The sequence below is a fragment of the Neophocaena asiaeorientalis genome, unplaced genomic scaffold (assembly GCF_003031525.2).
Source record: "Neophocaena asiaeorientalis asiaeorientalis breed wild unplaced genomic scaffold, Neophocaena_asiaeorientalis_V1.1 scaffold265, whole genome shotgun sequence".
Classification (NCBI taxonomy): domain Eukaryota; kingdom Metazoa; phylum Chordata; class Mammalia; order Artiodactyla; family Phocoenidae; genus Neophocaena; species Neophocaena asiaeorientalis.
In genome coordinates, this window is record NW_020172172.1 from 253,742 (window position 1) to 281,228 (window position 27,487).

General features: G+C 37.8%; 1 protein-coding gene across 1 annotated transcript in view; it reads left to right on the forward strand.

Moving 5' to 3' along the window:
- Positions 1 to 27,487, forward strand: part of LRRFIP2 (LRR binding FLII interacting protein 2) — a 109,741-nt gene that overhangs the window by 24,030 nt on the left and 58,224 nt on the right. Inside the window, exons 3-6 of the mRNA XM_024756322.1 lie at positions 14,947 to 15,033; positions 16,262 to 16,312; positions 22,938 to 22,994; positions 23,093 to 23,137. Coding sequence (XP_024612090.1) covers positions 14,947 to 15,033; positions 16,262 to 16,312; positions 22,938 to 22,994; positions 23,093 to 23,137 — 240 coding nt within the window. The remainder of the gene's footprint in view (positions 1 to 14,946; positions 15,034 to 16,261; positions 16,313 to 22,937; positions 22,995 to 23,092; positions 23,138 to 27,487) is intronic.

Genomic DNA, 27,487 nt, shown 5'->3' on the forward strand with positions numbered 1-27,487 from the left:
AAGCCTGGAATATTCCTCCTTTCCTTGTTGTAGAGCTGAAATTATGAAGAAAACATGTTTTCTGCACATCTCTTCAAATGGAAGTCATCAGAACGTTGCTTATTTTTGAACCTGATGATTTGAAAGCCCTTGCAGTTCTAAAATTCTGTGATCTCTTTTGAGATTCAGGACCCAAAGAAAATTCATACTCATAACATACAACTCTCTTGAATCTAAAGAATCAATGACAGGCATAGACACCGATCGTCTTTTATAGGAGTTAGGGTCTAGTAAGTGGAATGTTTGGAGACTTTTACGTTGAGCAGAATTTACGTGTATACATATTTGGTATGCAAACCTACTTGTAATAATAAGGAAGAAAAAGAAACTATGGCTGTTTAACATTTGTAGCTGCTAGAACTTGGATTTCATTTTTTAAAATAACTTTATTGAGATATAATTCACATAACATATAGTTCACTCATTTGAAGCATACCATTCAATGGTTTTTACATGATTCACTTTTAATTTGTGGTTAAAATATATATAAGAAAATTTGTCATTTTAACCATTTTTAAGTCTACAATTCATTGGCATTAATTACATTAACAATGTTTTATAACCAGCACCACTGTCTATTTCAAAAAATCTTTCATCACCCCAGACAGAAATTCTGTAACCATTAAGTAGTAACTCCATTGCCCCCTCTTTTAGCCCCTGGTAACCTCTAATCTACTTTATGTCCCTATGAATTTGTCTAATTCTAGATACTTCATATAACTGGAATTATACAATATTTGTCCTTTTTGTGTCTGGCTTTTTTCACTTAGCATAATGTCTTCAAGATTCATCCGTGTTGTAGCATGTGTCAGAACTTCATTCCTCTTTTTTTTTTCCTTGTAAATAACTTAATTCCTTCTTTTATAGCTGAATGATGTACCATTGTATGTATGTATTACACTTTGTTTATCCATTTATCTATTGATGGACCCTTGGTTGGATTTTATTATTTTGCTGCTTAAAGAGGTAAATTCCAGGCATCTGGAATGATGAGTAGTGAGAACCAGAAGTTTGTGGTTTTGATTATAGTTTAGCAGCCTGAGAAGGATACAAAGGGAAGAATTGTGCTTAGTTTAAAAGATACTGTCCAGAGGGCTTCCCTGGTGGCGCAGTGGTTGAGAGTCCGCCTGCCGATGCAGGGGACACGGGTTCGTGCCCTGGTCTGGGAAGATCCCACATGCCGCGGAGTGGCTGGGCCCGTGAGCCATGGCCACTGAGCCTGCGCGTCCGGAGCCTGTGCTCCGCAACGGGAGAGGCCACAACAGTGAGAGGCCCGCGTACCGTAAAAAAAATAAATAAAAAAAAAAGATACTGTCCAGTGTTACTGTTTTATGGAATAATAATCATAATAGCTTGATAGAGCTTATGATTTTCTCATAGTTATTTAGCTATTTTATTTGAGTATTCATTTTTAGGCCGTGTCGAACTAAGGATAAAAAACTCTTGGCAAGGATAGCAGTTTTTTAAAATGCAAAGAATTACCATAATCAATAATAATTATGGGTAATACCATCTTCCGTTTAAGAATAAAGTAGTTTTTGGGGCTTCCCCGGTGGTCCAGTGGTAAGGAATCTGCCTTCCAATGCAGGGGACATGGGTTCGATCCCTGGTGGAGGAACTAAGATCCCACATGCCGCGGTGCAACTAAGCCCACACGCCTCAACTAGAGAGCCTGCATGCCACAAACTACAGAGCCCATGCGCCTTGGAGCCTGTGTGCCACAGCTAGAGAGAGGAAACCCGAACTCCACAACTAGAGAGAAGCCCGCGCACCACAGGGAAAAGATCCCGCATACCTCTGTGAAGATGCCGTGTGCTGCAACTAAGACCCAAAGCAGCCAAAAAAATAAAGAAAAAAAATTAGAAACTTAAAAAAAAGATTAAAAGAAAAGAATAAAGTGGGTTTCTTTTTTAAACGTGAATTTTGAATGTCATTCATTTAGTAAATGTTTATTGAGCATTTACTCTCTGTAGATGCTGTGTTAGGTAAGGAGGACAGGGAATGGACAGGTCTAACATGGTCATTTCTCTTTTTGGAGCTTAGGGTCTAGAGGGGAAAATTGACGCTAAAAAATCATTACATAATGGACCTGTTCTTTGATTTTCAGCTTTTTTTTCTTCAAATTTAATGTCTACATTTAATATTGTAATTTCTGTCTTGAAAGCTGTGATTGTCAGTGTATATCACAACCAGTGGCATTCTTAGAATTGAGCAAATGTAATAATATGTTTATTTACAACTGTGCTAAATGCTTTGAGTGAACAGTAAATGATTTCATTAAAGAGTGTGTGATGGGGGACTTGACATTTTGGGGGCTTTGGGAAGGCTTCCCTGAGGAAGCGCCCTTTCAATTGAGTTTTGAAGGAGGAATGCAGTGATTTAGGGGAAGCAGTTGTCAGATGCGGGGAGGAGCTTTACAGTCAGAGGGAAGAATGTGTGACAAGCTTGGAGGCTGAAAGAGTGTGGAGAATTCAAGGAGTAACAACAGCACAGCTAACATTTGCTGAGCTCTTATTATGTACCAGGCACTATTCTAAGTTCTTTAAACAGATTTAATCCTCTTGATAACTCTATGGGGTGGTCTACTATTCTCATTTTATCCATGATGAATCCAAGGCATGGAGAAGTGAGGTAACTTGCGCAAGGCCACATAGCTAGAAAAGGGTTGGGCTGAAATGTGCACTTTGGCTCCTACACTCTTAATATTTGCCTCCCGTGATATCACTGTTAACTCTGACACGTACAGCAAGGAGGAGAGTAGCCAGAGAGGTAGGCAGGAGCCAGGTCACACAGGCCGGTGGTTCTCAACTGAGAGTGATTTTGTCTAGCTGAGGGCAGTTGGCAGTGTATGAAGATAATTTTGCGTGTCACAACAGGGGGAGGGGCGCGCTAGTGGCATGTGTGGGGAGAGGCCAGGGATGTTGCTAAAAATGCTACAGTGCACAGGACAGTCCCCACAGCAAATGTCAGTAGGGCTGAGGGTGAGAACCCTGATATAAGATTTTGGTCTGTGTCCTAAGAGCAAAGGAAAAAACATTGAAGGGTTTTGTGTAGGGGTATGACGTGAACAGATTTGTGCCTTCAGAGGATGACTTTCCTGTGGGTTGGAGATGATATCACAAGGAGACGTTAGTGGATGCGGAGAGATGAGTCATGAGACTTGCAGAGGCATTGGTGGCCTGGCCTAGAGTGATGACAGTAGGGATGGGGAGAGGCGGTTGGAGTGCAGAGGTAGGAAGAGGTGCTCAGCGAGTGGCAGTGCTTAGGTGGCAGAGAGGGGAGGTTCGGGGTTGTGCATCCTCGGGGTGGTAGGCAACGTTAGTGCGAGGAGGAGGTTTGGAGAGGGAAGACCATGAATTTATGTTAGGACGTGTGGTATTTAACGTGCCTGTGAGGCATCTGAGTGGAGATTTTGAAGAAGCAGTTTGGGCATTTGGATCAAGAGGTCAAAGGAGAAGTCTGGATTTGGATCAAGAGGTCAAAGGAGAAGTCTGGGCTGTACATACACGTGTGAGACTTGTGCACGTGTAGGGAGTAATTGAAATCATGAGTTGTGGATGAGATTGTCTAGGGAGAAGGTGTAGAGTTGAGGATAATCACTCCTCAGGCTGAGCCCTAAAGAACTCTGTGATTTCAAGGTCATGTCTTAAGTCTTTCTTAATTTTGGCACTTTCTTGATCACCCTTTTGTGTTTGGTTCAGGTTGTTCTTTGCAAATTGGATTTGTCTGAAAAATTAACTGCACAGGAGGCAGAATTACTCTTATTTAAAATACCTTTCAAATGCCTTTAATACACTCAATGGTGGTACACAAAAATTTATAAAAGATTATGAAATAGGAGTTAATTTTTCAGGGTTATGAAAAATGAATGTTTTTCTTTCCATTTCTGTCCAGTTAAAAGCTTTCTTTAAAAATTCTCCCCCTTTGTACTTACTGTTTTTAGTAGACAAATTCTTTGAAAGAGCAGACCTAAGTTGTCGTTTTTAGTCATTTAGGAATCTTTCCAGTGGCATTAGTACATGAATGCAGCCAATTCCTGTCAAGTGCAGACCTCTCTGTTTTTTCCCCAAAAACCCACTGGAACTGAGGCAAAGGAGGGTAGGCAATGTGGTTGGGCACTCCCTCCCGCCCCCGCAAATCCAGGGCTCTGTGATGGCCAGCGTTACTCTCTGTATCTCACTGCTCCTTGATTTATCCCTCTAACCAGAATTAAGGGAGGATTATTGAGCCCTATTACTTAGTTTTGTGTCAGCGTGACTAAAAAATATTTGGTATAAAGTTCATTGTCACAATCTTCACCATTCCCATGAGTTACAGGTATTTGGAGAAAAAATTCAGACAGCGCAGTACCCTTATCCTAAATGTAAGGACGCTACTAGCAACCCCACCGCCACCCCCAGCACACACACAGAGTATCTCTACCACAACTGTGGGTCACATTTCCCCTTCGGTTAGATGCGTCATTGCTGAGCCAGAGTTTTAGTCTTCCTGTGCTATCTATTTACTAGATTGTAGTCAAACCTCAGTAATAAAGTCTGTAATATTAAATTCCTTCTCTCATTCCAAAAGAATATTTTGCTGTCAGAAGTTTTCTAAATAAAAGGAAGATATAGTTGTTTGACATCAGAAGAAAATGGGTTAAAATCCCTAGATTTTATCTAATACATATTGGTGTTTATGCTCAGAAAAATTTATATAGTTGGTTTTCAACTACCAAAAGCTTTAAAAAAATGGTTAAACACAATTATATTGTAAGATCTAATTAAAGGGATTTCCCTGGTGGTGCAGTGGTTAAGAATCCCCCTGCCAATGCAGGGGACTTGGGTTCGAGCCCTGGTCTGGGAAGATCCCACATGCCGCGGAGCGGCTGGGCCCGTGAGCCATGGCCACTGAGCCTGCACATCCGGAGCCTGTGCTCCGCAACGGGAGAGGCCACAACAGTGAGAGGCCCGCGTACTGCAAAAAAAAAAAAAAAATTAATTAATTAAAAAAAAAGAAATGCTCCTCTTTAAAAAAAAAAAAAAAAATTAATTAATTAAAAAAAAAGAAATGCTCCTCTTTAAAAAAAAAAAAAAAAATTAATTAATTAAAAAAAAAGAAATGCACCTCTTTAAAAAAAAAAAAAAGAATAATCGTTAAAAAAAATCTAATTAAGAAAAATGGTACCTAAGATTTTCTACTAAAGGGAAGTTGCTAGGAAATTGAGTAATGATTTTTATTTGTTAATTTGGAAACCATAGCAACACAATAAATATTATGTCTCTTAATTTGTCTTCCAGTGTTCTTTTGGCATGAATGTCACAGAAGAATAAACAAAATTAAACACAGTAAACTCTTGAGTCTTTAGCTACCTGAATTAGTCATTTGCCTTGAATGTTTCACTTTCTAGAATTTTGTATTTCAGATTTCTTGATATTAAAGTGTGGTCTGTAAAGGTCCAAATTATACCTTATTTTTCTTTCTTATGCCAGTTGCATGGATTTTATATTATGGATATACATGCAGGCTGGCAATTCCATGTTTGGCTCAGTTCAGTGCATTTCTGTCAAATCATGAAATTTTAATTTGCCTCCCTTTAAAACTGTCACATGATCACAGCAGGACAAAAGTTTAAAAGCTAGAGGTTTCCCTTCCTTTAAAGGCATTTGAGTGTGTGTTATGTTCTATTCTTTTTGAAAAATGTTAAATGCAGAAAGGTTTTGATAATAATGTCAGTACCCATGAGTCTACATTAAATGATGCTAACATTTTGGGACAGTTACTGCAGACCTTTTCTTATAAAGATCAGAAGGAAGGGAGAAGACATTATAAACCAAGTTTAGGGCCCTTTATTTTACCCCCAGGCCTATTTCCCCTTCCCCCACCCCAACAGGGAACCACTATAATAAAATCATGAGGTGTCCTTCCTGTTCCTGTTCTAAAGGTTCTAATACATATCACTATAAACAGTATTGTTTTATGGGTTTGTGTGTGTCACTTTCTAAGTGTTCTCAGGCACAGGGGTGTGAAACAACTAGAACATGTGGGAAGCTTCTAGAATAACAGCTCAGTTTGGCTGGAGAGATGGTGGGGGGAATGGGAGATGATGCTGGAGAGACCAGAGGGGCTGATCAGGAAGGGATTTGTGTGCTAAGGAGTTCATGTGTGATTTCGGCATCTGTGGGGGAGCCCTTGAAGGGTAAAACCTTCTTCAGATTTAGCCACCATGTAAAGAGTGGTAAGGAGAAAACTAGTTAGGAAGCTTTGTTGTCATCTTGGTGACAGTTGATGAGAGCCTGAATTAAGGCAGTGATAGTGGGAATGGAGAGGGAAGTTTGGACTGAAGAAATAGTAGAGAGAGAGAATCTTGATGAGAACTATAGCTGAGATTTAGTGACAGGGTATGGACGGGGGGATATAAACGAGGGAGGAAGGAGCCTTATGGGGATCCTTCATTTCAGTTCTGGGTAATGGGACAGCTGATGGGGACATAAAGAGGAAGAGGAACTTTAAGGGAAAGATTATAAATTCCATTTGTGATATAGCAAATCCGAGGTTCCAGTGGGACAGCCCCAGTGTTTAATAGCCAGTTGGATCAGGACTGTGACAGAAAAGTCTGGGTTGGACACAAAGCTTTGCAGACTCTCAGTATCACCCAGGGAGGGAACATAGAGTGAAGAGAGTGAGATGAAGCCTGGAAGCTTTGGCTATATTAAAGTTTAAGGAGCTAGCAGAGAAAAATGAGCCCATGAAGGATTCTGAGGAAGAGAGGTCAGAGAGTCAAGAGGAAAACCAGGAGAGACTAGTATTGCAGAAAGCCAAGAGAGGAGAGTTTTCAGAAGAAGTTGCGTGGCAGTGATATGGGAAGCCAGAAAGGACAAGTGAGATAAGAAGAGAAAAATTCTATTGGGTTTGGTAGTCAGAGGTCATAAGTGATTTTGGTATGAGCAATTTCACTGAAATGATTTGGGCAGAAGCCAGAAAGCAGTCATTTGAAGGGAGTGGGGAGTGAGGAGGGAGGTGCTAGAAAAAGTTGGCTGTAAAGAGAAGACGAGGCAGAACTGAACCAGGATGGGACTGTTTGTTTGTTTGTTTGTTTAAAGGTAAGAGAGACTTTGAACCTACTTATGATGAGAAGAACAAACCAGTAGAGGAAGAGAGTGTAGACAGAGGAGAGAGATCAGATAGTTGAGTCAAGGTCCCTAGGGAGGGTGGAGTTCACATCATAGCACAGAGGGTGTGTGTCTCTTTATATATGGACATGTCCATATATGTTTTATATGTATATTTTATATAACTTTACATTTGTGTTTTATGTGTATATACATACATTTTATATTTATATTGCCATGTAACTTTATAATGAACTCTCTTGCCTTTGACTCTTAGGATGATGGATTCAAACTATTTTTTTTTAAGTGGATTAACTTTGTTTCCCCCCAGAATATTCAGCCCCCCCAGAATAGTTCCAAATGAAATTTGACATGTGGGTTATATTCCAAGGAAACAGAGGGCACTGTCCAGTGGATAGGATAGATCCTGCTTTACTTGTGGACCCACAGGACAGATAGTTATAATAGGATTGGCCTTAGCTGAGTTTCTGATTTGGAAACTGATTTGGGCTGATTTGGTTTATTTTAGCCTGTTCAGTGTTTATTTGACCTAAGCAGTAACAGAATCTAAATTTAAAATTCTGAAAGTGTAAGGATGCTTTTGGGTATTGGGCATCATAAAGTATATTATGGCTAATCAACCACCTGTTCCTTGGTGCAGATTAATTTAACAGTGTGTAATGTGGAAATAACACGGATAGGAGGAGAGTTGGAATGGAGAAAGTGAAGTTAGAATTAGGAAATAAAGTATCCTAGGTGAAAGTATAAGGGCCTGCTTGGAAGAGGGGGAGTCTGTAGGAATGGATATTAAAGGTTGCATTTAAGGGATATTGTAAAGAAGGTTTAGTTAGGAAGTAGGAGTCCCTGAGACTGAGTTTTCAACAAGGGTTCCATTTCTGGAGACTGAAAAATAGGGAAGCAAAAGCGTATTCACTGAGGGAAGATGAGGTTGCTTTTATTCACTCTTAGTGTATGACAAGAGATCCACTAGACAGTTAGAAATGTAGGCTTTGATTCTGGTCAGAGCTTGAGATGCTAGATTTGAATCATTCTCGTTGGCTGATAGTTGAAAATGTGGAGTAAACAGATGAGAGGAAAGGCTGTGTAGAGCAAAAGGAGAAGATTAACTACATTTGGGGTAAAGTCATGGTCAAAGAAAAAAGGGAACCAGAATGGTACAGTTTCACAGAAAAGAGAGAATCTATGCTAAATTGAAAAATCACAGGTTAATTCATCCAAAGTAAACTTTTATTATTTGCCTAAGGATATGTTCTTACACTTGGGGTATAAAGATATAAGTTGTGGCAACATAGTTAAGAGCATTAACTGGAGTCAGATTCTAAGGATGTGGATCTCAGTTCCAATACTTGCTGGCCAGGAGATATTAGGCAAATTACTTAATCCTTCTGTACCTCAAGGTGTTACTTTGTGGATTAAAGGAAAATAAACACCTAGCTTTGCTAAGTGTTCAAATGATGGTAGTAATATTAATGAGGTCTCATCTTTTCTGTCATCTTGAAAGTTTGAGTTTTGATTCTATGAAGATCATTCTCAAAACATTGTTTAATTTTATAAATATTGAGAGCAAGGGTAAGGCCCCCCCCCCAACAGAATTAGTACAGTTTGAATTGGGTCCTGATATATTGCCAGAGCTTAATCATTATTTCCCACATGTGTTCCTTGGAGCATAATCCTTGAAGAATTACTTAGGGCTTATTTAGTAATGTGGTTAGGTAAGTCTGAGAAATGCTTTTTTATTTTACCTTTTTCTTGGCAATTCATAATGTATATTATTAAAGATTTTTAAAAATTTAACCTGGCATTTTCCAGGCTTACTCGATCATAAGATTCCCTTTCTCCCATTTTATATACTGAGTTTTATGTGTTGGAGTTTTACATATTTTACTATTTATTTAATTTAGCGTTATATTTTTTATTCACTGTGTCTCATTTATTTAAAAATTTTTAATTGAGATATAATTCACATACTGTAAAATTCACCATTTTAAAGTATGCAGTTTTTAGTGGTGTTTAGTGTATTCAGAAGGATGCACAACCACTGCCACTTCCTAATTACAAATTAGAGACATCTCATCAGCACAGAAAGAAACCCCATACCAATTAGCAGTCACTCTCCATCTCCCCCTTACTCCAGCCCCTGGCAATCAGTAATCTACATTCTGTCTTTGGATTTTCCTATTCTGGACATATCATATAAGTGGAATTATACAATATGTGAACTTTTGTGTCTGGCTTCTTTCACTTAGCATAATGTTCTTAGGGTTCATCCATGTTGTAACCTATATCAGTACTTCATTCCTTTTTATGTCTGAATAATATTCCATTCTATGGATGATACCACATTTTGTTTATCCATTCATCAGTTGATGAATATCTGGGTTGTTTCCATTTGGGGGGCTATTATGAATAATACTGCTATGAATACTTAATGTACAAGTTTTTGTGTGAACACATGTGTGTTTCCCTTAGGTACATATCTAGAGGTGGATGCCAGGTCTTATGGTCTATGTTTAATGTTTTGAGGAACTGCTAAACCATTTTCAGTAGCAGCTACACCGTTTAACATCTCCACCAGCAATGTGTTCTGACTTCTCCACATCCTTGCCAATGCTATTTATTTTCCATTAAAAAATTTTTTTGTTATAGCCATCTTCGTGGGTGTGAAATGGTATCTCAGTGTGGTTTTGATTTGCATTTCCCTAATGACCAATGATGTTGAGCATCTTTTTGTGCGCTAATTGGCTACTTGTATATCTTCTATAGAGAAATGTCTATTCAAATCCTTTGCCCATTCTAAAATGGAGTTACCGTTGACCCTTGAACAATGAGGAGGTTAGGGATGCCGACCCTCCCTGCAGTCAAAAATCCCCCTGTAACTTACAGTTGGCCCTTCATATCTGGGGTTCCTCTGATCTGTGGATAATGTAGTTCTGTAGTATTTACTATTGAAAAACATCCGTGTGTAAGTGGACCCATACAGTTCAAACCCATGTTGTTCAAGAGTCAGCCGTATTTGTCTTTTTATTGCATCTCATGTATTTTTCTTTTTTTACATCCCCAAACAACATAATACAAAATTCTGATGTTAGAGGAAAAGTCCCTAATGTAGAAGCACTCAAACCATAGTACATGTTTAGTCCTCATCTTTTCCATTGTATGGTTCCTAGTTATTAGTTGAGTGATAAAGTGAACATTCAACGAATTTAGAAGGTTTATGATTTAACACAATCTAAAGCGTTTATTCCATGAGTGATCAAGGCCCATGGTTTTTGCTGTCATTTTGTTTTTCCACTTGCCCCAAGCATTTAGTGAGAAATAGATTTATTTCTATCCAAACATATCTTTATTTTTTTGTGTTTTCATTTTCACTGCTCTAGGAAGAATAAATTCCTATACCTATCCAATTACATATTTCCTTTAATCAGCTTTTATGTGCCTAATATTTGAAAGCATAATGATCAGAATAATGTTTAGAAACCTGGTCCAGTACTTACTGGATTTCACAGGTAACTTCTGAACCTGAATTTCCAGTTCCTGAATTTTCCTGTTAACTTGATTTAAAAGTTTGGGTCATGTCAGCCTAAAGACCATACAAATACTTAAATGATTTAGGCTCCTGAATACTTCTGATTTCATTCATGTCTTATGCTAACTTTTAAGTTAACTAACCATTTTTTTTGAGGTAAAATAAACATAACATAGAATTTATCATTTTAATCATCTTTAAGTATACAGTTCAGTGGCACTAAGTACATTTAGATTGCTGTGCAGTCATCACAACTATCCATCTTCAGAACTTTTTCATCATCCTTACTGAAACTCTGTACCCATTAAATAATAACTCCCCATTCCCTTGTCCCCACCAGCCCCTGGAAACCACTGTTCTACTTTCTGTCTCCATGGTATTTGACTACTTTAGATCCTTGAGATAAGCAGAATCATTTAATATTTGTCCTTTTGTGTCTGGCTTATTTCACTTAATAGTGTCTTCAACAACATTGTAAAACAACTATACTCCAGTAAAACTTTTTTTTTAAGACTCAACTTCCTCATATATTTTATTTATTTGTTTGTTTGTTTATGGCTGCGTTGGGTCTTCATTGCTGTGCACGGGCTTTCTCTAGTTGTGGCGAGCGGGGGCTACTCTTCATTGTGGTGCACCGGCTTCTCATTGCAGTGGGCTTCTCTTGTGGCTGAGCACGGGCTCTAGGCGTGCGGGCTTCAGTAGTTGTGGCATGCAGGCTCAGTAGTTGTGGCTCGCAAGCTCTAGAGCCCAGGCTTAGGAGTTGTGGTGCACAGGCTTAGTTGCTCCGTGGCATGTGGGATCTTCCTGGACCAGTGCTCGAATCTGTGTCCCCTGTATTGGCAGGCAGATTCTTAACCACTGCGCCACCAGGGAAGTCCTCCAATAAAATTTAATTTAAAAAAAACGTCTTCAGAATTCATCCATGTTGTAGCCTGTGTCAAAATTTACTATTAAATTATTACTATCATGTAGCCTTTTAAAGGCTACATAATATTCCATTGTATGTACATAACACATTTTGTTTATCCATTCATCTGCTGATGGACATTTGGGTTGTTTCCACCTTTTGGCTATTATGGATAATGCTGCTATAACCATTGGTGTACAAATACCTGTTTGGGTCTCTACTTTCAATTCTTTGTTGTATGTACCCAGAAGTGGAATTATTGGATCAAGTGGTGATTCTATGTTTATTTTTTTTTAGCCAACTTTGTTTTGAACTCAGTTAAATCCTCGTGGTCCTTTAGTTTTTTATCTTTTTTATTTTATATCTGTCAGGGTGGGTTAAAACGAATTTGCAGTAGCTCTTTTATGCAATAGTATTCTGAGGGGAAAGTGCTAGTGTTGGTACTTAGAAGTATGCTTTGTGTACCTATAATTTGACTATTTCAAAATATGTCAGTATAAGAATAGAGTACACGTCTTGTCTTACCAGATTGGAATCACCGTTAGCTCCTTGCTACTCCTGTCAGGCACGTGGAAGCAATGTACAGAAATAAAACAGATAAAGTAATTTTAAATCCTCTTTACCTTTTTAAAGCTTGCCTTATTTAATACCAACTCCAAGGGAGGTAATATCTGAGTTTTGCATAAAGTTGGCTAAGTAACAAAGAGAAGGATGTTTTTCTGGCTCTGAAGCCCATGTTCTTTCTGTTACACAGCAGTTAGGTCCCTTCCTTTTTTTTTTAATTTTTAAATTTAATTTTTTAAATAGTTGATTTACAGTGTTGTGTTAGTTTCAGGTATACAGCTAAGTGATTCAGTTATACATATATTATACATATATCCATTCTTTTTCAGATTCTTTTCCCATATAGGTTATTACAGAATATTGAGTAGAGTTCCTTGTGCTATACAGTAGGTCCTTTTGTTGTGCAAGAAGTTGTAGAGAATAGATTTCAATTACCTATAATTTAGGTTTGGTGAGAGAAGTCCTGTTTTAGAATAGATTGTGCAGAATTGGCCACAGATCTCAGGAGGATGAAATTGGCATTCTCAGTAAATTTCTAAGGGAAGCTACAAGTGCAAAGCTAATATAATATAATATAATATAATATAATATAATATAATATAAGTGTAAGTGAAAATTCCTACACATTGCTGTGGCTTTCTTAAATTAAAAAGAGAGATTTGAAAATATTTCCCAGAAAAATGATACTTTGTAATTTTAAAGCATATTTGTTATCTTCTGAAGCATAACTTAGCCTTGAAGTCTTTCTCTATAAAATACAAACTCTGGTAAGAAAATGGTGACCATTCATAGAGGGGTAAAGAAGGTGGGGAATGTAGGGTTTTTAATGATAGAGGCCAATGTAAAATTCATGTGAGAACACTAATTGCTCTGGTGATGACAGTGTGAGAGCTTTCGGTTGGCAGATTGCCGTTCACTTTGCAGCGTTTTTGCTACTTAAAGGTCAGTTAAACAGACTAGGAAATCGCCAAAATTGGGGTAGTTGAAAAAGTAGTAACCATTAAACTGTCTCCTCTTCTTAGAAGCCTGCTGTGACCTTGCCAGGCAAAACTAATTGCTCCTCCCTGCATGCTTCCTTCCCTTTAAACATTGTGTTTGTCTCCCTTGGCAAGTTTGTGAACGTCTTCAGGGCAGAGGTGGCATGTCTTAACTCTGTATTTTCAGTGCTCAGTGTAATTGCTTACACACAGTAGACCACTTTAAACATTGGCTGAGTCTCTTCCTAGTGTGAGACTTAGGCACAAATATAATAGCATGAGAAGCAGCAGCTACTGTCATTATCAGAAGAGAGGGGATCTGAATCAGAGTTGGGATGTGGCCAAGAACTGAGGAAACCACCGTAAGAGAAACCAGAGAGAAGATTTTTTTGTTTCATGTGGCACATCAAGCTGTTTCGTTGGCTCATTTCCTCGATACTTTGGCCCATGACCTGAAAATCTCTCGTTTGTTTAGCAGGCACTGAGGCATGACATTTGTGGGGTGACAGAAGTGTGTGATTTTAATACCATATAATACCATGTAGTACATTTAATACAGTGTAATAAGCCACAGTAGGCACATGTCCATAGGGTATTACTCTGTGAAAGAGGGACTGGGGGAACCCTTCATAGAAGGTAGCACGGTAGCTGAAGAAGAGAGAAGGGAGAATACCTCCTGCCAGCAGTCTGTGAAGAGAGGCTTAACCTCCCAGCACAGTAGATAGAGTCCAGGAGTGGAGGGAGGTGGATGTGGCTGGCACAGGTGGGGCACGTAATGGGAAATAAGGTGGAGAGATGACTGGGAGAAACCTTAATCTCTGCTTTTGCTTTTCGTCTCCTGTCTTCTCTTTGTGCTAGTCTATGGAATTTTTGCTTTAACCATGAGTAATGGGGAGCCACTGGAGTATTTTACACAGCAGAATGATTGACATGATCAGAAACAAAGGCAGACTGGCAATCATGTAACCACATAGAGGATGAATTGAAGGGCAGAATCTGGAGTTGGGTAGATGGATTTGGAGACTGTTGCAGTATCCAAACAAGAGATAAAGAGTTCCTATTGTATGATTTCATTTATATGCTATGTCCAGAAGAGGCAGATTCATAGAGACAGAAAGTAGATTAGTGGTTGCTGGGGTCTGGGTTTGGGTAACGGGGAGTGACGACTGATGGGTACAGGTTTTCCTTTTGGGGTGATGAAAGTATCCTGGAATTAGATAGTAGTGATAATTGTGCAACTTTGTGAATGTACTTGAAAACCCGCTGAATTGTATGTTTTTAAGTTGTGGATTTGATGGTGTGTGAATTATATCTCAATGGAAAGAGAGAGAGAGGAAGAGTTCCTGAAACAAGCAGGAACAGTGAGCATAAAGAAACCTGAGATGGGTTGGAGAGAAACTCAGTGGTCCGGAATTGACAGGACCTGGAGAGGGAATACTGGCAAGGTCCGAAGTGAAATAGAGGCTCGCCCTGCAGTTTCTAATCTGTATGATTGAATTGATGGGGAAGAAAATTCTGGAAAAAGCAAGTGCATAGAAACATATAATGAATTGTGTGAAATGTTTTGAATGTGTGATCAAGGCAAGCAGTTGACGGTAAAGGCCCAGATTTCAGGAGAGACTCTGGGACTAGGAAAAGAAGTGAGTACGGACGGGATGTTGATGGAAGAAGTCAGTCAGGCTGCTGGTGGACGACATCTTGCCCCCCACCCTCTTTGGGAAGTAATGTCCCATTGGCTCCTTGTCCTCCAAGCTGATGTACAGGTGTGGTGCTGGTGGTGGTGGTTTTTAAATAAAGCTGAATCTTTACATTACTTTTCAGGCAGAGGCAAGACTGGCAGCAAAACGGGCTGCCCGAGCAGAAGCAAGAGATATCCGCATGAGAGAATTGGAACGGCAACAAAAAGAGGTAATTTGGGTGGATAACCCTGATTTAGTGTTGGTCTCAAAAATATCAATACTTGGCTAGTTTCCGTCTGAAGTAAAACTGGTTTCTTCTGAAACACTGGGAATAGAGTAACCTGATGTATATATTTTAACAAGCCATTTATGTCAGCAAGTTAAATGCAATATTTGTTTTAAATCATAACAGCAAACACATATATAGCTCTTACTCATTATAAGTTATTATTGTGTAATAAGTGCTTGTAACAGCTAAAGTAGGCTTAGCGATGACAAAGTTATTTCCTGTGGTCCTAAATGTCCTAGAATTTTGATTAATTATGTTATGATGTCTGCATAGTAAAACTGAAATCATACAACCTTACAGTTTGTAAGCATATTTAATAATAGAAGAAAATATTCATCTAAGAAAACGAAAAAAAAAAGCACAACTGTAAGACGGGTGGAACTCCAGTTTTGTGTTACAAAAACTAGTATCTGTATATAGGTCAAAAACTACTGGAAAGACGTGATTACTACCCGTACTTTGGTTTATCTATGGTGGAATTATGATTGGTTTTATGTTCGTATGCTTTTCTGTAGTTAATACATTTCAATATGTTTTAATTATTGGAAAGAAAAGCAAAAAAAATTTTTTTCTAAGTAGGCATATAGAAATTGGGTTGCTTTAAAATGAAACAAATACTCTTTTTTACTCTTTCCTTCTGACATTGACCTAGCTCCGAAAATTCCCATAAAAAATATTTCTGATGTTGTATTAGTACGAAGTGGGGTGTAAAACCTGCAGGGCAGTATTAAACACTTTATTTTGAGGTTGGTGGTGGATCTTCTGTTAATGTGTTAAAGAGATGTGCATAGAGTCCATATTGTCACAGCTCAAAAACAAAACCAAAAGCAGTTAATATATTGCTAAATTTTTTAACCTCATAGCTTCAAATATGAATGCAATTCTTGGCTTGAAATGAAAATGTGACAATGTATTGTCTTTTATACTCCTAAAATTATAAGGATACCGTTATTAAGTATAAGTTTTATTTATAGTTCTCTAAACTACAAAGGACCATATATCTCTATTATTGAGCATATTTAGCTTAGTATGTTCTGTATTTTGAATGTGTAACAACTTTGAATTAACAATCATTGCTGTTCAGAGCAAATGTATGTGATTAATTTAAGACTTTTCATAGAATGCAGTATGTTGGATGCTTTAGTTTATGAAACTTTTGCATTTGTAGCACTCTTATCATTCCTTTGATCGGAAATGGGGACAGATTCAGAAGTGGCTGGTAGGCCAGGATTGCCTGCCCTGCATGTTGTGATCAGTTGCTGAAATATGCAGTCTCAAAGTAAAACATTGACTAATCGTTTGCCAAGTAGGAGTGTTTGTTATGTTTGAACCTAAAGGTCAGAGAGTGTCTCTTCTGCCTGTAGTGGACCAAGTGTGTGCTTGGAGTCCAGCCATTTCTGTTGTAGTTACAGCCTCACACTCATCTCATGAATGCTCCTGACCAAGAAAGATTGAGTAGATGAATGTGTTTTCTTTCTATGGGTTTGTTCTTCTGTCCCTCAGATTTGTCCCTCTACCTCTCTCATTCCTTCCACTGCCCTCCACCCCGCCTCTCCTTCCCTGTTCCCTTCTTCCTTTCTCTCTTTTTTTAAAAAAACTAAGTCAGCAGGGTTTTCATTGAGGGATGACCCAAGTCATTCTTTCATCTCCTCTGAAAATTACTTTTTCTGTTTTACCATCACTCCCAAATTTGTTAGCTACAAGAACAAACTGCAACCAGTAGAGTATTAGTTACTGTGAGTCATTCTTAAATTTGAACTTTTTTCAGTGTTGATAAGTCTCCCAGCTGCCTCCTATTGCAGGGGGTGTTAGCTTGGTATGTGAATAGGCATGGGGGATGGGGCATGAAGCCTTAAAATCTCAGGCAAGGATTTGAGTATATGTATGTTTTCATGTGAAATGCCCACAGGCATTTTTATCATCAGATTCTCAGAGGAGTCTGTGATCCTAAGAGGTTAAGAACCACTATCTAATTGTTGCTGAACAAGCGACTTTCATAAACAAATCCCTTTTAGAATAGCATTCTAAGGTATAACCAGAATGAAAATATTTATGACTGTATTGACCTACACATTTAAAACTTTATCATACTTCTCATTGTGATATTTTAGAAAAGAGAGAAAAAAGATGTTTGGTTGCTTAAAATTAAGCGAATGCTCATGTATGTGTTTGTTATTTTGGAGTGGAACCTGTCCTTTCTTGTTACTAAAGCTAGCTTAATTATTTTTATTTAGAGTGTCTTCTGCATGTAACTGGCTTAATATTGCTGATGATGTCTTAAAAATGTTTGGTGCGAATATAAGAAATCGGTTTTACTTACAAAAATGGAAATATTAATTTCTTCTTTTAATTATGTATAATAGTTCTCAAATTGCCTAAGATTTTAATGTCTTAGGGCAGACCAAAACATTAAATAAGAAGAAAAGTCTAAGTTAGAAGTTTAATATTTGATTTCTATGTTTAAAGGCCATGAAGATAAACATATTTTTTATCTCTGTGAAAGGTGTGCAGGTCAGGCAGTGAACATGCTAGATTTTCATGGAAGGGGGTTAGAGGCTTAAAATGCAGGTGGCAGCTAACCCAAGTCTTCAGTAATAGGTAGGATTTGGACATGCAGGGAAGGTGGGGTTTAGTTTCGGATGGGAATAATTAACACTCTAACCCCTTCTGACACTTGCTTTTACTGCTTTAAAACTGATTTTTCCTCTCACTTCTTACCTTATCCTTGTCTCTCTGGCTGCTTTCTGTCTATGAGCTTATAGTATAAGTTGGCATGTGATAGTCACAATATAAAATATAAATTACTAATAAATTTATAACGAAATAATGTATATACAAACAATTGGATTGTCAGTTATTAGAAGGAAGAATCTTCCTATATTAAAAATTTCTCCTAATTTTATTACTTTTTCATCTGGGGGTAGGCTGTTGAGATGTGAATAGGGAACCCAAGGGCGTGAGGCTCAGGAATGAAGCTATTGTTGAGTGCATATCTGTGTGCCAACACTGTGCTCATGCTTTTTATATATGTGTTCATTCCCCATTATAAGATGGGTACATTATTTCCATTTTATAGATAGGTGATAAAGGATTGGTGAAGTAAACAACTTGCTTCGTTGTGACAGACACAGAATTCTAAGGGATGAGAGGGTGCCCCATGTGCTAATAATGGAGCGGGAGGTAGAAGGACCAAGAAGAAAAGGGCCTATGTCTCTCCGGGCTTCCAATTGGTCTTAGGTTAGCCAGTGCTTCTGTTTATAAACTGGATGTCTGAAGCAGTGGCGTGTTGGTGACCTGAAAGAGTAAATGCAGTTTCTCAAGTTTCCTAATTTAAAACTGAGGGAATGGCTGCAGCCTTGGATTAAGTATTTGTTGTCAGAGAAGATGGCCAGGTGTATTCACAGGGTTGTGGGCTTTTTTTTTTTTTTTAATAAAACCACTTCATCCTCACTCCAAGTGAACTTTTAAAAACAAAATATGGGGTTTCCCTGGTGACGCAGTGGTTGGGAGTCCGCCTGCTGATGCAGGGGACACGGGTTCGTGCCCCGGTCCAGGAGGGTCCCACGTGCCGCAGAGCAACTGGGCCTGTGAGCCACGGCCGCTGGGCCTGCGCGTCCAGAGCCTGTGCTCCGCAACGGGAGAGACCAAGACAGTGAGATGCCCGCGTACCGCAAAAAAAAAAAAAAAAAAAATGAGGTATATAGGGCAAAAACAGGAGGAGGCCCCCGTCCCAAAAAAAAAAAAAAAAAAAAAAAAAAAAAAGTTTTATTTCCATTAATTTCACTTGAATGTATCAAAACATAATTTTCCAGAAACCTTTAACGATAAATATCCATCTTTAAAGGCATTGTCCTGTTCGTTCAGCTTTGGATCCTTTAAACTAATAAGGAGACTCCCAGGACAATGAAAATGTTTTGTTTTCCTGACGTGGAAGAGAGAGATACTCTGCCTTGTAATTGGTACCTAAGAACACAGTTTGCTGAAATGTTTTCTATTGGCTTTCTGATGCTAGTAATTCAAGAAAAGCCAATTGGCAGTTTCAATACTACCGCAAAAGGAAGCTTTTTTTTTTTTTTCTTTTTTTGTATTCCAGAGGAGGAGAAAGCTCTGAGTAAAAACCGGGATACCTTGCCATTTTCTTCATGTTCTTTCTATGTAATCAGTCTGGATTTAGCCGGTATAGGTTCAATGGTCTGGTGAGTTAGAAGATATGAATGCTGATCCCAGCTTTCTGACTTTGTTGATTCCTAATCTTTTTGTGCTGCAGGGTTTTTTGTACTGTAAAATGAAGGGATCAGACTAGATGATCTTTTTTTTTTTTTTTGGTACGCGGGCCTCTCACTGTTGTGGCCTCTCCCATTGCGGAGCACAGGCTCCGGACACGCAGGCCCAGCGGCCGTGGCTCACGGGCCCAGCCGCTCCGCGGCATGTGGGATCTTCCTGGACTGGGGCACAAACCCGTGTCCCCTGCATCAGCAGGCGGCCTCTCAATCACTGCGCCACCAGGGAAGCCCAGACTAGATGATCTTTAAGAATCCTCTAGCTGTTAAAAATAATTCTAGAGTTGGTGCTAGGGTCTTTTCTTTTATACAAGGGTTTCCTTCTGTTTCTTCCTATTTGCCACTGTGCAAAAGTATTCCAGGTAGAGGGAGTAATTTAAGACTACCTGAATACCTGCCTTTCTGTAGAAGAGTAGCGCTCCATGGCAGACTCTTAGTAAAATGTGTGCTTTGAGTATTTTTTGGTGTAATAAGAATTTGCTTTGAGCTTCCCTTACTGTTTGTATGGTTGCCACTAGCCATATGTGGATAATTAGGTTTGGATTTAAATTGATTAAAATAAAAAATTTCTCTCCTCAGTTGTACTTCTAGCAGTTCAAGTGCTCAGTAGCCACATGTGGCTAGTGGCTACCATACTAGACAGCACAAACGTAGAGCATTTCCATTGTCACAGAAAGTTCTGTTGGATAGTGGTTGTTTAAGGGGTCGTTTATGACTATGGAATAAACTGTATTCTCTCAGTTTAAATTAACCAGCCTGTATGGGTTTACATTTTATTCTGTAGTTCTTCTGAACTCCTTTTAGGCCATTTTTTTCAAATGGGGCTAAAAAGAAAGCTGTGTAAATCTAGGGGTATATCAATACTTAATAAGATATTGTTATTTAGGATTATTTTTATAATAGGTATAATTAAGAATAAATATGAATTCATCTGTGCTGCATCTTTAATGGGCTGTGCTCTTTAGAGGCAGGTTTTTAATTTCTTTTTAATTAATTAATTTTTTATTGGAGTAAAATTACTTTACAATGTTGTGTTAGTTTCTGCTGTACAATTAAGTGGATCAGTTATATGTATACCTATATCCCCTCCCTCTTGGACCTCCCTCTCCCCCTTCCCCCCACCCCACATCTAGGTCATCACAGAGCACCAAGCTGAGCTCCCTGTGCTATACAGCAGGTTCCCACTAGCTATTTTACACATGGTAGAATCTGTACGATTTTTCTAGATTCCATATATATGCATTAATGTACGATATTTGTTTTTCTCTTTCTGGCTTATTTCACTCTGCATGACAGACTCTAGGTCCATCCACATTTCTACAAATGACCCCGTTTCTTTCCTTTTTATGGCTGAGTAATATTCCATTGTACATATGTACCACATCTTTATCCATTCATCTGTCAATGGACATTTAGGTTGCTTCCATGTCCTGGCTGTTGTAAATACTGTAGCAGTGAACACTGTAGTACATGTGTCCTTTTGAATTATGGTTTTCTCAGGGTATATCCCCAGTAGTGGGATTGCTGGGTAATGTGGTAGTTCTATTTTTAGTTTTGTAAGGAACTTCCATACTGTTCTCCATAGTGGCTGTATCAATTTACATTGGCACCAATAGTGCAAAAGGGTTCCCTTTTCTCCACACGCTCTCCAGCATTTGTTGTTTGTAGATTTTCTGATGATGCCCATTCTAACTGGTGTGAGGTGATACCTCATTGTAGTTTTGATTTGCATTTCTCTAATAATTAATGATGTTGAGTATCTTTTCATGTGTAGAGGTGGGTTTTTTAGAGTGCTCTTGTGTAGTAGGTGGAATGAAAAGAAAGGGTAGAATAAAGATTGAGCATTAAACCATGTATGTCACCCTAGTACCCCAAATAATACTGGGAGGGGGCATGTAGAATTAACTTGCCTGTGTAGCACAAGGCTCTTTATACTAACCAAGCTAACTAGCCTAGAACTGGTTACCACTTAATAAGCTGTACCTACTCTGCTGGGCTAACACACATGCTCCCCAAACTTTTGTGGTATATCACCTGATAATCAAAGAAAGGGAAGAAACTTGCTTGGCTCCTTACAGATTACATGTGTCTATTACATAACAAAAATGTGAATCGGTGATGAATTCCTAAAGATCAGAATACCATATTGGGTATTGAATTATTGAATTATACTGGTGCTTATAAACCGACTTCTGAACAGATTTGATCAAATGCATCAATGTACACAGCACATGACAACCAAGAGTTTTTTGGACTTGTATTCAAAGATCATGACCAAAATAAAACATTAAATTGTGGTGTTTCAGTTGAATTACTGTTTCTGGATTTGAGATGAATGGTCAGGCATAGCCGTCTGCTCTGCCTGCATGATGATAGTGCTGTATTGTCATGGGGTGTTGAAGGATTGATGCATTTTGGAAAAAGCAGTGTTGATTAGCTATGAACTCAGCTGGACAGTTTTGTGTAGATTCTTAGTCAATGCAAATTACTTTAACACTTGGGACTTTGAAATTCTGATCAGAAGTTTCTTACACTTGATTAGGTTCTAGGGACTAGTCATTTAATTTCACAACTCTGTACTTAATGCTCCAGTGCTAATAGCTGAATATGGAAAAGTTTAGAATTACGTTTAATTAGTCAACTGTTTGGAGGTTTTTTTTTTTTTAACAATCTTCATAAGGCATAACTTTGAGTAACTATCAATTCTGAAATATTTATTCGATTTCTTCTAATTTTAAGTAGTTTTTCATATTAACAACACACAGGGGCTATTTCATTTAGTTGTTCTCTTCTTTTCCAGTTAGAGTGGTAAAAGAAAAAGAAAAAACTTTTTTTGCGATGAGCACAAAATTATAACCCAAATCTTTTTAAAGCAACACATTGTCACCTTAAACCACATCTGTAATAAAATAAACATTTCTTCCTGCCTTGGGTAAACATCATAATGAAAAAATAGATCACAGTCTGCTTTTAATGCTGACCTCAATTTCTGTTTAAGTATACTTGCTTATTTTTATCTTGGTACATTGAACTCCCTTGGTCATATATAGAGTACCTTCTACAAGTGGTCAGATATATCTATCTATCCATAGATAGATAGATAGATAGATAGATAGATAGATAGATAGATACATGATAGATACACACACACGCTTGTTCAAATAAAAACACTGCCAAGATTATTTCTACTTTCTTTCCAACTGAGGGACTGGCAGCCCCAAACCCAGCTTTTGAGGCTGAGCTGTCCCTACCGCCTGCTGTGGGGAAGGTGCTGCTGTGCTCAGCTGTTCTGACCAACAGCCATCCATAGATAGATAGATAGATAGATAGATAGATAGATAGATAGATACATGATAGATACACACACACGCTTGTTCAAATAAAAACACTGCCAAGATTATTTCTACTTTCTTTCCAACTGAGGGACTGGCAGCCCCAAACCCAGCTTTTGAGGCTGAGCTGTCCCTACCGCCTGCTGTGGGGAAGGTGCTGCTGTGCTCAGCTGTTCTGACCAACAGCCCTCAGCTGAGTGATTAACTCTCCATGTACTTTCTCCTTTCCCAGGATGAGTTGGAAAGGGCCAGGTATTCCCACCGGTCCAGTCATCGTCGTCCTTCTCTGGTTTGTAATAACCTACAAAATTGCCTCTAATACTTTTCCTCATCAACTTGCCATGGTCACTCACACACCTTTACTATGTTTGTTTTTATTTTTATCAGGGAGTTGAGGATGCGTTGTCCATTCGAAGTCTTGGCAGTCACAGGGTTGGTATTTTAAGTTGTTTACACCCCCATAGCAAAGCTATCCCTTTGCCTTTTTTTTTTTTTTTTGTGGTATGCAGGCCTCTCACTGTTGTGGCCTCTCCCGTTGCGGAGCACAGGCTCCGCACGCGCAGGCTCAGCGGCCATGGCTCATGGGCCCAGCTGCTCCGCAGCATGTGGGATCTTCCCAGACCGGGGCACGAACCCGTGTCCCCTGCATCGGCAGGCGGACTCTCAACCACTGCGCCACCAGGGAAGCCCCTGCCTTTCTTTAAAACACAGAAATATTGGCAAAGCTATTTCATTGGAAAATGATGCTTTCAAATTATTGCTGTAAGTAAATCAGTTCTAAAATCATGAATATTTTCATCTATTAACATATATATTCACTTTTTCTATAAAAGGACCTTTGATTTTAGAAAACCATCACAAAATAATAAGGTTAATTTTATAGAATAACATCGGCATGGTTCTAGCTTTCAGATTTTTTCTACTTTCATATTTTTTAAAATGACAATTTATTAAATAAAATTATTATTTTGGAGCTTGGGTGACTAATTATAGTTTTTATTCAGTGGGAAAATTGAGCTTCTGATTTTAAAAATGCCTGTCTTATCATACTTATAGAAATTACCATGCTTCAACATTTTGATTAACATTTTGTAGTTTGTCTCAGGTTTTTAGCGTACATCATTGTAAATCAAGATAAATGAGAAATCGCTCATCAAAGGCTTGCATATTGTGCCAGGAAACTGAGTCTCTTCTTAAAGAATTGTGCTTTAAACCTTAGAGCAATGCTTTTTTAATTTACACATTGATAATATTGTATATGTACTTACATCTAGATTTTTCATCAGTAAAATTATCTTTCTTGCGAAGGTCTATATTTGTTAATTCTCCCCAGGTCTAGTTTTCTTCCTATCTTGTATAATGTATAAAAATACACTATATTAAACTGAGTGTGTTCTGGTATACTAATTATTGATGTGTTTGTATTCTTAAATAGTCTTTTACTCTGGTTATATTTCTTATTGGTGAATGTAATCTACTGTCTTTTTAGAATAAGTTAGTAAACTAATTCTTGAATCATAAGTATTTTGGTTAATTATAAAAATTTAGATTTATAAGAATATTAAAAAGCCTTTATAGAAATCTAATCAGTAGTTTAAGAATGATTTTGCAGGGGAAATACTTTTTTTTGTTTGTTTTTGTTTTCTTTTTTTTAACATCTTTATTGGAGTGTAATTGCTTTACAGTGGTGTGTTAGTTTCTGCTTTATAACAAAGTGAATCAGGGCTTCCCTGGTGGCGCAGCGGTTGAGAGTCCTCCTGCCGATGCAGGGGACACAGGTTCGTGCCCCAGTCCAGGAAGATCCCACATGCCGCGGAGCGGCTGAGCCTGTGAGCCATGGCCGCTGAGCCTGCGCATCCGGAGCCTGTGCTCTGCAACGGGAGAGGCCACAACAGTGAGAGGCCCGCTTACCTCAAAACAAACAAAAAAAAACCCAAAGTGAATCAGCTATACATAAACATATATCCCCTTATCTCCTCCCTCTTACATCTCCCTCCCACCCCTCTAGGTGGTTACAAAGCACCAAGCTGATCTTGCCGAGAAATACTTTAAGAAAAACTTGTCATGCTTCTCCCTGGAGATATTGTTTTTATTCTCACAGGGAGTTAGTCAACAGAAGCTTAAAAGTTGATCCTTTAAGGGCTTTGAAAATAATCCCATCTTTCCTCTTTTCAAAAAAACGTAAAAGAGTTTTCCCTTTACTTTTCATTGTAATGTTAATAGTGTGAAGTTTCACACAGTTTTTATCAAGCAGATTATTTGTAAATTTGTATGGAAAACTTGATTATATATTAGTTTAACCTAATGGTAAAACCATCCAAGTTCAACCTAATTTAGGGGCCTTTAAAACATCTGCAAACAAACAAAAAAGAAATCTGCAATTAAATAAATAAGGAATTGTTTATCCAGGGTGTCTATAAAGTAATGAGGTTGATTTTCATTTCATGGAAATTATATCATTAAATAAATTTAAGATATAACTAGAACTCTCACAGTATTTTATTTCATTTGGTAATTATGAAAATTTGCTGTTATGGGAAAAAGAGTAAAGCTCCTAATTTAAAAAATCAGTATGCAAACTTAAAGATTAACAAAAAATTTTACCCTGTAGAGGAGACTTTGGAACTTTACTGTGTGTGAGTGTACATTTAGCACATTTAAAATATTTAGACTTTTCTGGAAATGTCTGATTTGAAATGAAACATGCTCACTAATAACATAGTTTAAAAGAAATGTAATTGAGATAAGAGTTTTTTTCTTTTTTCTCTTAACTAGATAATATTGGGAGTTCTAAGTTTTCATCAGATTATTTGCTTTTTAAAGTAACTTTCCCGTCTACATTAAACTGAACAAATATGTAGACAACTTTTGTTCTCTGTAAAAATAATTGTGATGGTTTAAAACACTGACCTAAATTTTATTGGGATTTGCTATATTATTTGGGGGGTTTTGGTTTTTCTCTGCCAGTTTTTTTTTTTTTTAACTTATGAGCTGTATATTAAAATGTCTAAGACTTTTGGACCTTGTATTTGATATATGAACATTAGATATAGGTACCTGGATATGAGGCAGATGTATTTATGGTTTTATGCCACATTCTTAGGACTTTGATCTTTCCTTTTGTCCAGTTAACTTTCAGGTACTGCTTTCTTGAAAGGTGTCCTGCCAGAAGCTATTTGGGCTGGAGATGGTAACAGTCTTATAGACATTCTCCATAAAAATAGAAAGAGCAAAGATAGTTCAAGACTGAATGGTAGGTTTGGGGAAGGAAGATTAAATCAAAGCCCTGAGTCTAGAACTGAAACAATCTGTTTCTTTAAAAGACATCTACCTTAAAAAAGAAAAAAATCTTACAAAGTGCTTGGTCACTGCTTTATACAGTGAAATACAAGAAGACTATAAGGAAGAGATCCAAAATTAGAAGATGAGGTGATCTTGAATCAGAGTGGTAGAGATACATTGCAGTTTTAATTGGTGGAGATTTTTACTGTTTTTTTAATCAGTTCCTATTTATATATCAGTTGCCTTAGTATAATTTTAATGAAGTTAATTTTAATATGCTTCCAATTTGTGTTTTGTCACTTACTCCTACACTGTTTAATTCCATGGAAGAACCCATCAAAGGACGTAATGGGGACACATTGGAGCAGAGCCAGTACACCCAAAAGGAAAGGCATCATGGTGTGTAGCCCAGAGAAATGTGCCGTGTTAGTATTGTGCGTTCACTGTTGACTCACAGAGTCCTGGGGGCCTGAGTGAGTAATAGGTCCATTCTAACAGAAATGAACACCTGCTGAACTTTGTTTCTACAACCTGTTTTCTGTACTTTTTAAAAATTTAATTTCCAAATGAAAAGTTTGAGGTAACTTTTTCTGAGTGTTAAAAAAAACATTTTTGGATAGATTATAATAGCAAATTTGGAAACATTTTATTTAGCTAGAGCCCTTAATATTTTCAGTTCTCCCTCCTTTGATGAATCATTTGTTTTTAAATAACATAAATACCAACTGGCACATATTGGAGGATTCTTTTTGTTTACTCAGTTGTTCTAGTAGCAAGTGGGGTGTCCAAGTTATGGATTTTTTCTACCAGATTCAGCAATTTTTAAAACTACCTGAGGGAATTCCCTGACGGTCCAGTGGTTAGGACTCTGCTCTTCCAATGCCAGGGCCTGGGTTCAATCCCTGGTTGGGGAATTAAGATCCCACAAGCGGTGTAGCATGGCCAAATTAATTAATTTGTAATTAATTATTTTTTTAAATTTTTAAAAATTAATTTTAAATAATTAATTAATAATTAAACTATATGAGCTCTGCATTGTATTTTGGAAAAGGAAAATCAAAATAGGTCAATTTCAGTTCAACTTGTTAAATCTTAAGCTTTTGCAAAAGGCCATTGGTGTTACAGAGAGGATGAGAAGAACTAAGACTGCTACTGATCCGTCAATGAACTTATCTGGTTGGGAGAATGGAATAGTTTATATGCAAGAATGTGTGACTTGAGAAATACATGTTTTGGTCATGGGGTTTTTTTAAAACAAAAAAGATATTTTGTTAACTGAGAAAAGACGTTAAGTGAAACTTCCATAGAGAAGGAACTTTATTTTCAGTGAAATGTTATTCACCACAGTGACATTTTACCATTACACATCATTTACCACCAAATGCACACCCTTAGGCATTTTAGAAAATTCTGGATAAACAAGATTTTTTTTTTACACATGTAATAACACTCTTTATATTTTGTTTTCAAGATAATATAAGAAAAGCATGCAAATGCAGA